General features: G+C 44.6%; 1 protein-coding gene across 6 annotated transcripts in view; it reads left to right on the top strand.

Moving 5' to 3' along the window:
* Positions 1–5,793: 5,793 nt before the first annotated feature.
* Ubr4 (ubiquitin protein ligase E3 component n-recognin 4) overlaps positions 5,794–11,948 on the top strand; it is a 118,237-nt gene continuing 112,082 nt past the window's right edge. For all 6 annotated transcript variants that reach the window (XM_052718629.1, XM_052718634.1, XM_052718631.1 and 3 more), the window contains exon 1: positions 5,794–6,028. In XM_052718629.1, the coding sequence (XP_052574589.1) occupies positions 5,853–6,028 (176 nt within the window). In that variant the 5' untranslated portion in view covers positions 5,794–5,852. The remainder of the gene's footprint in view (positions 6,029–11,948) is intronic.

The raw sequence follows: 11,948 nt of genomic DNA, 5'->3' as shown, positions 1-11,948 counted from the left end.
TTTTCAGAGGACCCAAGTTCAGTTCTCAGTACCTGCATTGGGTGCGTCACAAGCACCTGTACTCCACTTCCAGGAGATCCAACATCCTCTCCTGGCCTCTGTAAGCGTAAGGCAACACGCCAACTTCCTTGTGGGTGGTAACCAGTTTCCTCTATTTGTGAATTGTCCAGCTGGTGTTAGTAAGGGGTAAGCACTGACACTTCCAACACGAGGCCCCTGTCCTTGCTGACTCTGTGAAAAGCGACCCGAGAGGAGACAGTGATGCCCATTACATCTTTCTGCTTTAATTTTTGTTTTGTGACAAGGTCTTACCATGCAACTCTGGTGGGCCTGGAATGCACAGAGATATGCCTGGATTAAAGGCATATGCTCACCCAGTCTGCCCTAGCTTTGAGATAGACTGGCTTGAATTTTGTGTAAGGTGGCTAAGTGACATCACATTGCCATGTTTTGTTTGTTTGTTTTGCTTTTTGTTTTGTCTTTTTGTTTTGTTTTAAGATTTATTTTTATTTTATGAGTTTTCCCTGCATCTATGTGAATTCACTGTGTGTGTGACTGGTGCCCATGGAGGCCAGAATAGGTTGCTGGTTTATTGCTGCCTGGGGGCCAGCCTCCAGACAGCCCAGGGTTCAGAAGGAATCCAAGGCATCAGCATATACTAAGACTTTTCTGTCTGAGAGGGTCAGGGTAAAAGACGCACACACTCTCTTGGTGGCTTCCTTCAGACCTTTTCTTTATTCTTCTTTTGCATTTTCTATTCTTTATTTTTCTTCTCTCTTTCTTGATGTTTTCCTTCTAGTCCATTTTTACTCTCTCTAACTCTATCTCTATTCTTTCCCTTACAGCTTATATACCCCAGCAAAATCTTTCAGGCAATATAAAAATTACAATGTGGTTCAATATAAAAATTACAATGTGGTTACATTCTGTTTTTCAAGTGAATGGTAACAATGAGTACACAACAAACAGTAAAAACCAGCATGTTTTCCATATCCCTTACATGATCAAACATTTTTCATATTACAGATGAAAAACAAGTTATCCCAAGAACCCACATACATTCATACCCAAGCAGCTTGTTATAGATTAACCATGTGGGCAAGCAAGATACTCTTCTCAGTCTTTTTGGAAGGCTGCATTTTGAAGTTACAAAGAAAGGGCCAATTGCTTTATTCCTTATCTTGAAAGGTAATCTTATAAGGAATCTTAAAGGAATCACAAACCTAAACTTTTACATATGAAAAAGAATCAGTCAGCTCTACTTTAAATCTTTAGGGTACACTCATCAATAGTTTTTTATATCAGGAGATTGAGGGTGGAAATGGGTATAAGTAATTAATCGTCACCTCTGGTCATCAACCAATCCTAGCAAGAAAAGTGCATCAGCTAGTAATGATTGGGCTGCTTTGTTCTTGTTCTCTGACCATGAAGAGTTCCACATTCAACTATGTCCCTTTCTAAAACTTTAGATTATATTCTTGTTTTTTTTTTTAAACCTCAAAGCTATTTAACAAAAACATCTTAGTTTAACTTTAAGTTATTTTCAAAGCTTTGTTTCAGCTATTAATGCACTCTGAAACTTGTGAACACATCTCCCAACATTAAGGTTAAAAGAATTTAAGCTAGCTGGGCTAACTGGGAGTCAATTGTTTTTCTTATTCATTAACCTAAGCCACAGTCTATACAGCTCCTCAATGTGTTCTAGCTGTGTGACACTTCCTTGTATTTATTTTTATTCATCGAAACTCTGATTAAGCTATCATTATTATTATCATCAATTAGACAGTACAGCTTAGGGAAGAATCACCTTCATGACAATCTACAGATAAAAATGCCTCATAGAACAGGGTGTTTCCATGAGATGAGCACACTATATTACAGGTAGTGGGGATCTCTCCACACCCGTTCACACCATACCAGATACCAGAGGAAGACGGCAGCAGCAGTAAACATGTAAATGGACAGCAGAAGCAAAAGACACTCCGGGGTGGGGTCTGTGGTCTCGGGGCCTTGCCTGACCAAGATTCACCCATCAGAGTTTCCTCCTGCTGGGCTGACACCTTGCACTTCAATTGTCACCTACAGCTACTCTGACATGACCACAGGTCGGCACTGAATCCCTTGGAACTGGACTTATGGATGATTGGAGCCACCATGGGGGGCCTGGGAAGTCTACTGAGTCCTCTGGAAGAGCAGCCAGTGCTCTTAATGGCTGAGCCTCATGTCCAGCCCCATATACTGTGCTGTGTTTCCATAGTACAGTCAGTCTACAAGATTCTAGTTCTCCCTGCCTAAGTGCCAGAAGCCTAAAGTAGCTAGCTAATGGTCGGGAAGTGACCCACCCTTCATAGAGTTCCCTATAGTTCACCTTTCAACCTCTACCATTTTACCAGAGTTACTCAAACAGGTGATTAAAATATCTAAGGCTTGAGTGAAGTATAACTTTTCTCAGAAGTATTGATTTTTTGATTTTCTTTATTGTTTTTATTTGTTTATTTTTTGAGATATGATTTCTCTGTGTAGCCTTGACTGTCCCAGAACTGGCTCTGTAGACCAGGTTGGCCTCGAATTCACAGATCATATTTTTCAGTTTTAATTTGTTTTGTTTTTGATACGGTGTCTCTCTATGTAACCCTCACTGTTCTGGAACTCACTGCATAGACCAGGCTGGCCTTGAACTCACAAAGCACTGCCTGCCTATGCCTTCTGAGTGTTGAGATTAAAGGTGTGTGCCACCATGCCTGTCCTTATATTTATTTTTATGTGCATGTGTGTATTGCCTGTGTATCATGTGTGCCCAAAGACCCAGGAGAGGGCATCAGACCCCTGGAACTAGAGTTAAAGACAGTTGTGAGCTGTCATGTGGGTGCTGGGAACTGAACCGGGGTCTTTTGTAAGAGCGGCTTGCACTTTTAACCCCTGAGCTATCTCTTGAGTTCCTTCCCCTTAATTTTTTAAGCAACTACCATCCTTGATTAGCTCATGTAATTTCTGTAGATGAGGTGTTGAGCTACAACCAAGACGTTGGCCACTGCCAGGCTGGGTGGACTGGAGATGGTCTTCTCACATGGGTGCCAAGTTGGTGCTAGTTGTGACTTGAAGGTGCCCTGGGAAGTGGGACTCTCACTGAAAGTATCCTAGACAAAATGGAACAGCTGGTCACCCTACTATTGGAGGCTCAGGTCTTTGCAACACAGGCCTCCAGGGGCTGCTTCTGTGCCCTTCTAACAAGGCTGCTTACCTCAGGATGAGCAGTGCAAGAGGATAGGCCAGCCCCCCTCAGTCAGAAAGCAGTTCCCACCTAGCTTTTGAGACTGTATTTCTTCTCTCAGTTCTCGGATCCGTTTGGTTTCTTTTCCTCTCTGTGAGTATTCCATGAGCCCTTTCTCCCCTTATCTTTATTAATTTGATTTATTAGCCCTTTACAGTTTCTCTTAAAATGGGTGATTCTGTACCATTTCCTGTTTGGTTTTGAATGGGGAAGGCGTTCAAGAGGACATCTTCAAGAAGAGATAAATTATTGGTAATAAGGTGGAGACAAGAGGGTGTTGTGTGACAGAACTTCCTGGGGAGACACTACACAGATATCCATACACCCCAGTTAGGGAGCCTTTGACAGACCAAAGTATGGATACCACTGATCATTTACTTAGTTTTGATTTTTGTTATTTATTTTGAGACAAGGTTTCTCTGTGCAGCGTTGGCTGTCCTGGAACCTGCTTTGTAGACTAGGCTGGCCTCGAATTCAGAAATCCACCTGCCTCTGCCTCCTGATTGCTGGGATTAAAGGCATGCACCACTACTGCCCAGCTTTTAAATTTTATTGAAAAGATTTTTAAAGAACTTATTTTATGTGCATGAATGTTATGTCTGCATGTATGTGTGTGTACCATTTGCATGACCAGTGCCCTCAGAGTTCAGAAGGCATCACATCCCTTGGAATTGGAGTTACAAATGGTTGTGAGTTGCCATGTGGGTGCTGAGAACTGAATCTGGGCCCTCTGAAAGAGTCATTTCTCCAGCTCCCTTAAAATTTGTTCTTATTGCCAAGCAGTGCTGGCTTACAATTTTAATCCCAGCACTTGAGAAGCAGAGGCAGGTGGATCTCTGAGTTTGAGGCCAGCCTGGTCTACAGAGTGAGTACTAGGACAACCAAGGTTACACAGAGAAACCCTGTCTCAAAAAACAAAGTATAAAAAAATTTGTTTTTATTTATGTGTACCTGTGTGCCCAACTACTAACTCTAGCTCTAGGGGGAAGGCCAGAAGAGGATGTTAGAGGCCCTGGAGCTAGAGTTACTGGTGAATATAGGTACTGGGAATTGAACCTGGAGCCTCTGGAAGAGCAGCCTATACCCTTAATTGCTGAGCCAACACTCTAGCCCCTACAATTTGAAGGTTTCCGAGCCCTCCCCAGCCTCTCAAGGTTAAAAGTCCTTCATTTTTATTTTTAGGTCATAAAATATTACTATTCTGTAATTCCTATCTTATTTTTTAGGTCAGACTATTGATGAAACTTGTGCTTCATCTAAACTGCTTAGTCTTGTATATTCCTGGCAGGCTTGTATTTGCTATGTAGACCATGCTGAATTTGTGGTATTCCTCTGCCTCCCCAGTGCTGGCACTACAAAGCATTTGAAAAAGATTTACTTTTAATTTATGTGCGTTTGTGTATGGGGAGGGTGGGGGGTGAGGTGGGGGTGGGTGGGTATGTGCACGTGGGAATGCAGGTTCCTATAGAGCCCAGGAGAGGGCATCAGATCCCCTGGAACTGGAATTACAGGCCTTAGTGAGCAGCTGAGAATGGAACTCTGCTAAACCATGTCTCCAGCCCCTCAATCTAAATTTAGAACATAAATGTTATCCTAAGTCTTTGAGGCAATACAAGAACAAACCTCCACTACGGAAATGTACTTGATTTGCTAGTACTGCCGATGGCCGGATGTGGTGAAGCACACCTATAATCTCTCAGCATTTGGGAGGCTGAAACAAGAGGATTGCATAGTGTTCCTGGCCAGCCTGGGCTGCAGCGGAACAAAATAACCTCTCACCCTCGGAACTATAAACCGATGTGGAGACCCACACCTGTAATTCCACCGCAGTGGAGATAGGATTGCTCAAGTCCGAGGCCCCTGAAAGATCGTCGCGACGGCTCCTGACTCTAACAAGCCAGCACTCTGGAGCCTGAGGGAGGAAGGTTGAGAGCACATTTCAAAAACCTAACAACCTTCTCTCATGATTATTACTGAAGGGTCCCAAACATTCAAAGAAGTGACAGCAAAAATATGAACTCGTGAAGAAAATCGTTGCTGTGAGGTGGTGTGCGGAGAAAGCTTTGTGAATTGGGAAGCGCTAGAATGTCTGCTCGTGTGGTGCACTGGGCAGAGGAAGCGGCTAGCAGTGAGCAGACTTTGGCCTCCTCTTCTCGTCCCTAACTGTCCCAGGACGGCACCACTTCGTTGCCTTGCACACCTCTTCCGAACCCGAGTCACAAAACACATTTACTCAGGCTGGAAACCGTATTTCCGCTTAGTGCTGGCCCCCGCGCACGCGCAGTAGTTAGTGCCCCCCTGTGAGCATGCGCAGTGGCGTGCGCGCTGGCGTGCGCACTCTAGCGCACGCGCAGAGGACATCTCTTCAGGCGCTTCCCCCTGAAGCGCTCAATGCTGCGCAGGCGCACTGCCTCGGGTCCTGCCCCGCGAAGTCAGAGGCGGCGCAGCGCCTTGCGTTTTTGTTGAGCGACCCGTGGCGCGCTGTCTGACGCACACGATTGCGTCACTTCCGCCCCCTCCCGGGAGGCGGCGCTGGGCCGGTGGCAAGCCCCCGGAGGGAGCCGCAGTAGTACGACGGAAGATGGCGACGAGCGGCGGCGACGAGGCGGCGGCAGCGGCTCCAGCGCCCGGAACCCCGGCGACCGGGCAGGACACGACTCCGGGCTGGGAGGTGGCGGTGCGGCCCCTACTGTCCGCGTCCTACTCCGCCTTTGAGATGAAGGAGTTGCCGCAGCTGGTGGCCTCAGTCATCGAGAGGTACCGGGCGGCTGTGCCGCCGGGCGGCGCTGGGGGGGGGGGGGAGGGGAGGACCTGTGGGGTCGTGAGTCCCCGCTGCCCTGCAGCCTCCCGCGGGGAATCCGCCCCACGCACGGTTTCGGGGCTCCCGGGCGCTGGGGACTAGAGCTTCCAGGTTTCCTCCCCTGGCTGGCGTAAACCATCCCTGACTCGATTTCCCCTCCAGAGCAAAACTTTTATGGCTGCCCTTGGTGGAGGGCGTGGCCTCCAGCATTTGAGAACTGGGTTTTGAGATGCAAGGTGCTCCTTGGCCGGTGTCTCCCGGGCTGCCCCTCTGTGTTAAGGTCAGGGCGTGGATGAGTTTGCATTTCTCCCTGCCAGCGGAGCCCGAGATTTACTTTGGAGATCTACCACATAGTTTAATAACGGTCTTTCTTTGGTGTTGTGATCACTGGGGGCACGTGCTGTTTCTGTGACCGAAGCCACTAGTTACCACTGAATACTTTAGTTTTACTTTGCATCTCTCGTACTTTGCACTTTAACTGCGTGTGTCCGACAGCCGAGTCCTTCTCTTTCTCAGTAAAATACTTTCAGCCTCTTATGGGACTGTTCGTTGGCTTGCTGTCATGTGCTCATACCTTTTTGTACCGATTGTCAGATTGCAGGCGTCGTATTTCTTCATAGGAAGGTGGCGATCTTAGTGTCTACCTTTTCCTGACTACTGTGCTCAGCAGTCTTTGATGAGTTTAATCGTAGACTCAGGCTTTTAAAGTCTGTTTTCTCACTTTCGTTTTCCTAACCACACCTTGCTTAGTAACTCCCTGAAATTGCTAAGCGGGTCATTTTAGCTTGTTGGTCAACAGAGCATATCAAAATGTTATTTGGAAAGTTAGAAATCGCTGTGTGTTACTCAAGGGAGGCTCATGGTTTGGCACATTATTTATCACAGTAATTGTCACTAACTGTGATGTTTTGGATGAAAGATCTTTAACAATTTATAATAAAACAGTGATTAGATCTGATAATTTAAGATTTAACAGGTAGATTTTCCTGCTTAATCATGTTCAATAATGTTCTGAAATTGTAAACAAGTACCAAAAAGTATTACACTCAAATTATGTAGCCTCTTTTTATTTTAACTTTTTCTTTTTTTCTTTTTTTAAAAATCTATGTGTATATGTGTATCATGTATATGTGAATGCGTGTGGAGGCAAGAAGAGGGCTTCAGATCCCCTGGAGATGGAGTTGTGGGCAGTTCTGAGCCACCTGACAGTGGTACTGGGATCTGAACTTGTGTTCTGGCAGAGCAGGAAGTGTTCTTAAACACTGGGCCATCTCTCTGCTATTTGTTAATGAATCTAATTATTTTAATCAGTGTGTGTGTGAGATGTGAGTGTGAGAGTGTGTTCTACTGGAGTTTGGAGGACAAGTTTTAGGACTTGATTCTCTCCTTCCATCTTGGTTTCCAGGGATTGAACTCAAGTTTTCAGATTTGGATGATGAACACTCTCCCAACCATGCAGGCTCCTATTTTACTGTCTTAAATGTTTAAATTACTGATATTTTTCCTGAATCACACTTACTACTTATAACCAACAATGTTCACTTCATTTTAGAACATTTTCTTTTGTATTTATGGATGTGAATTGAGGTTATAATGTCATTTGTTGACACTCGTGTACATCTTATTCTTGTACATCCTATTTTTTTTTCTTTTTAAACTTAGAGTAACCCCCCCCCCCCCATTAAAATCCAAACACGGAACTAGATTTGAATTTTGCTAAGCACTAGTCACCCCTCCACATTTTTCATTACCTGAGAGAACCAGGGGACCGTCTGTGTTTGTAGATATGAGAAAATCTCTTTAGAATTTGAGGAAATGTGATGTGTATTTAGTAATATTGTGTTTTATTGGAAGTTAGGAGTTTTGAACTCCATGTTCTGGTTTTTATAGCTTAGTGAAGTTTGAAATCCTGTTCTGTCTTCTTGGGAAAAATTTGATCACACAAAAAGAGTAAACCTCTGGTTCATAAGTTCCTTACACTGTAAAACAGTGTTGAGTGTAGGGCCTTTCTCTAAAGGGTCAGGTAGTAACTGTAGGTCTGTGGACTGTGTGGGCAGCTTACTTCTGCCATCTTAGACGAAGGCAGCCATGTGTGATATTATCCAATTTTGACCACATATGATGTGTTTAACTTCTTACAGGCTTTGAATATGCATTGCAGAAGATTCAGCCATTAAAAGATAATAAATCCCCTTGCCCATAGGCAACTATCTGGGTTTAGACTATGGGGCCGAGTTTGCTGACCCCTGCCTTAGAGCACACTAATTATACTCTGTTACCAGTTTCTCAAATGTTTTCTTTCCAGAAAAATGTAGTAGGGAACCCAGAAACGTGGAAACATTTGTTGCCTAGGGCGTTCCTGTCAGACTTAGCCCGGGTTTCTGCTGGGGTGGGCATTGTTTCTAGCTGCTGTGAAGTTCAGGGGCCCAGGCTGCTACTGTGCTGCTGTGGTGCTTGTGGGAACGGTCCTCTCTTGTGCTCCCTTGTTTCCTTCATGGTTACTGCTGCCCTGTTTTTCCCTTCACCTCCAGGGACCCCTATGTTTCTGTGGCAGTGTGCTGTCCTCTGCGTTCTTTTTCACTGCAGTCCGTAGTTAGTCCTTGTCTGGCGGTCACTCCCTCTTTGAATGCCTCTCGTGGAGCTGCTCGGTCTGACCCTGGCCCTAAGAGAGTCTTCTCAATTTCTCCATTCTACCCCTTGTCTCAAGTCAAGCTTTATAATTGACCCTTTGAGGACAGACTCCATTGAAAACTCTTAGGATCTGATCTTAACTGTGTGATAAGATTTCGTGATGCTAAGACCATGTTGAGAAACAAAGGGCAGTAGATTAGCATGGATGAACTGTAATGTGTACCCTCAAAAGTGTCATTCGACACTTTTGAAAGAAAATGATGTCTGAGTTTATTTAATTGGGTTCAGATGGCTTCTATTGTCCGTAGCCCTCAGGTCTTTTAGTACACACTGAACACCTTTTAAGTGTTGAGTGCAGCGCTCTGTGTTACATGGCCAAAAGAATTCCTTTCAGAGCTCTACCAGACATGGTTGGGAGCATAGCTGACATTGAGTCTACATAGATTTTAAAAAACCATCCCCCCCTTCCTAAGTGTCTCTGGCTTCTTTCATGATAAGCATCTTTGAGAAAATTCTGTCTCCCAGGTATTTTTTGGAATTTAGGGCAGAGCTACTGTCTGGAACAGGGAGGCTGTTAGAATACTCTACCAGGTAATGCAGATCCTTCCTAGAAGTCTTGAAGAGAGACAGTGCTGCACTGACTGTTGTCTTTTGACTTTACACGCTTGAGTGACATAGTTGACAGTTGGGCCACAGCAGGGAGAACCCATTACCAAAAGTTAGAGTGTGCTTGGAGGTCAGTCCTGGTGTCTTAGAGTCACAGTCACCACTGGTCGGTCAGTCAGGAGCGTGGGAGAAACATTGGGCAGAAAACTCACAGTTCTTGGATTAAATGAATAGGTGTATATATATATATATATATATATATATGTATATATATATATATATATATATATATATACACATCTGCCTGTGTGTGCGTGGGTGAATGCGTGTGTGTGTGTGTGTGTGTGTGTGTGCTTCCACAGTCTATGAAATCTAAGGGGAAAAAGTGAGGTGAACCCTTATCTTTTATTATGCTCCCCTCCTCAGATCCCCCATTCTTTCTAAAATGAGCTAGATATTTCCAGATGCTAGCTAGTCCATCTGTTTGTTTCCTTCCTTCCTTCTTTCCTTCCTTCCTCCCCCGCTTCTCCTCCTCTTTAACTTAAACATCACATTAGATTCTTTGACTTGGCTGCCTTCTGTTCTTTTCTCTCTCTCTCTCTCTCTCTCTCCCCCCTCCCTCTCTCTCCCTCCTCCCCCTTCCCCCCCTCTTTAACTTAAACATCACATTAGATTCTCTGACTTGGCTGCCTTCTGTTCTTCTCTCTCTCTCTCTCTCTCTCTCTCTCTCTCTCTCTCTCTCTCTCCCCCCTCTCTCCCTCCTCCCCCTTCCCCCCCTCTTTAACTTAAACATCACATTAGATTCTCTGACTTTGCTGCCTTCTGTTCTTCTCTTTCCACTGACTAGGATAGAAAACTCTCATGGTCTTACTTTATTTTTATTTATTTATTTATTTTTTGGTTTTTTGAGACGGGGTTTCTCCACGTAGTTTTGATGCCTGTCCTGGCTCTTGCTCTGTAGACTAGGCTGGCCTCACTCGCAGAGATCCACCTGGCTCTGCCTCCCGAGTGCTGGGATTAAAGGTGTGCATCACCGTCGGTCGCCCCACCTCTCATGGTCTTTGTCTAACAGTTTTAGTTGCTGTGGGGACATTGCAAAGTTTGTTAGCAATGGTGTTTCAAGAAAGTAGCTGACATGCCTTCAAATCTCATTTTTCTTGTGATATCTATGTTCAGTTTCTTCGTTCTCCCTCCTACTGACCCTTCTGCCCTTTGTTCCTCTTCTCTGGTTTTAGCATCACTGTGATGTTTGTGTTTATAGGTTTCCTGGGGGAATGGGTGACAACAAATCGTTATTTGGTGACATTTCTCCAAAAGCAAGAGATAGGAGAATCGTGTCTATTCTTCTTTCTAGCCTTTTAAAAGCTCTTATTCCTGATCTCCCTAGTTACCCAAAGCATATTGTTTTATTTTTATTTAAAAAATTTGTGTGTGTGTGTGTGTGTGTGTGTGTGTGTGTGACTTGTGCTTTGGCATACATATGGAAGTCAGAGGACAACCTTTATGTGGATTCCTGGTATCAAACTAAAGTTGCCAGGCTTTTTGTAGCAAGTACCCTTAACCATTGAGCTGTCTTGCTAGCCCACCATAAACAAATTATAAGTGGAGCTGAATATAGTACCATTTCTCCTTTACCAATACCCATCTTCCCTGCAAGGTCCATTCTCGTTACTTTATTGGAGTAAGGTTGCTGTATATTTGCAAGGGAGGGTGGTTGGATTTCTAATATGTCATAGTGGGATCTATGAGGCCCTGGGGTAAGACACACACACACACACACACACACACACACACACACACACACACACACACACACACGGGGGGGGGGGGCTGCGGAAGGGAGAGAAAGAGAAAGAGGGTGAGCACAAGCACGGGAGCTGGGAATGTAGCTCAGTTAAGAGAGTAGTTGCCTAACATCCACATAGCCCTGGGTTCAACCCCTAGCAGCACCCAAACCAGACATGTTTTATGCCTGGCAGGATATACTTGGCACATTCCTGTAATTCCAGCACCTGAGAGGTGGAGGCAGAAGGATCAGACATTCAAGGTCATTCACTCAGCCATATATTGAGTTCCATGCCAGCCTGAGGTATATTAGACCAGTGGTTCTCAACCTGTAAGTTGTGACCCCTTTGGGTTTTCAAAGGACACTTTCTTTCTTTCTTTCTTTTTTTTTTTAAAGATTTATTTATTATGTATACAGTGTTCTGTCTGCACACCAGAAGAGGGCACCAGATCTCATTATAGATGGTTGTGAGCCACCATGTGGTTGCTGGGAATTGAACTCAGGACCTCTGGAAGAGCAACCAGTGCTCTTAACCTCTGAGCTATCTCTCCAGCCCCAAAGGACACTTTCATAGGGGTCACCTAAGACCATCAGAAGACATAGATATTTATATTACGATTCATAACAGTAGCAGAATTACAGTAATGATGTAACAATGAAAACAGTTTTATGGTTGGGGGGGTCACCACAGCATGAGGAACTGTATCAAAGGGTCACAACATTAGGAAGGTTGAGAACCATGCACTAGATTCTGTCTCAAAACAACACCAAAGAGGGGGTGGGAGAAACGGCAACCCACCAACTCTCAAATCACCTCTGACTGAGCCAGGCAACTAGATAAATTTACTTATTCC

Source organism: Peromyscus californicus, unplaced genomic scaffold (genome assembly GCF_007827085.1).
Source record: "Peromyscus californicus insignis strain IS unplaced genomic scaffold, ASM782708v3 Scaffold_5__1_contigs__length_169319896, whole genome shotgun sequence".
Classification (NCBI taxonomy): domain Eukaryota; kingdom Metazoa; phylum Chordata; class Mammalia; order Rodentia; family Cricetidae; genus Peromyscus; species Peromyscus californicus.
This window is presented reverse-complemented; position numbering and strand designations above follow the sequence as displayed.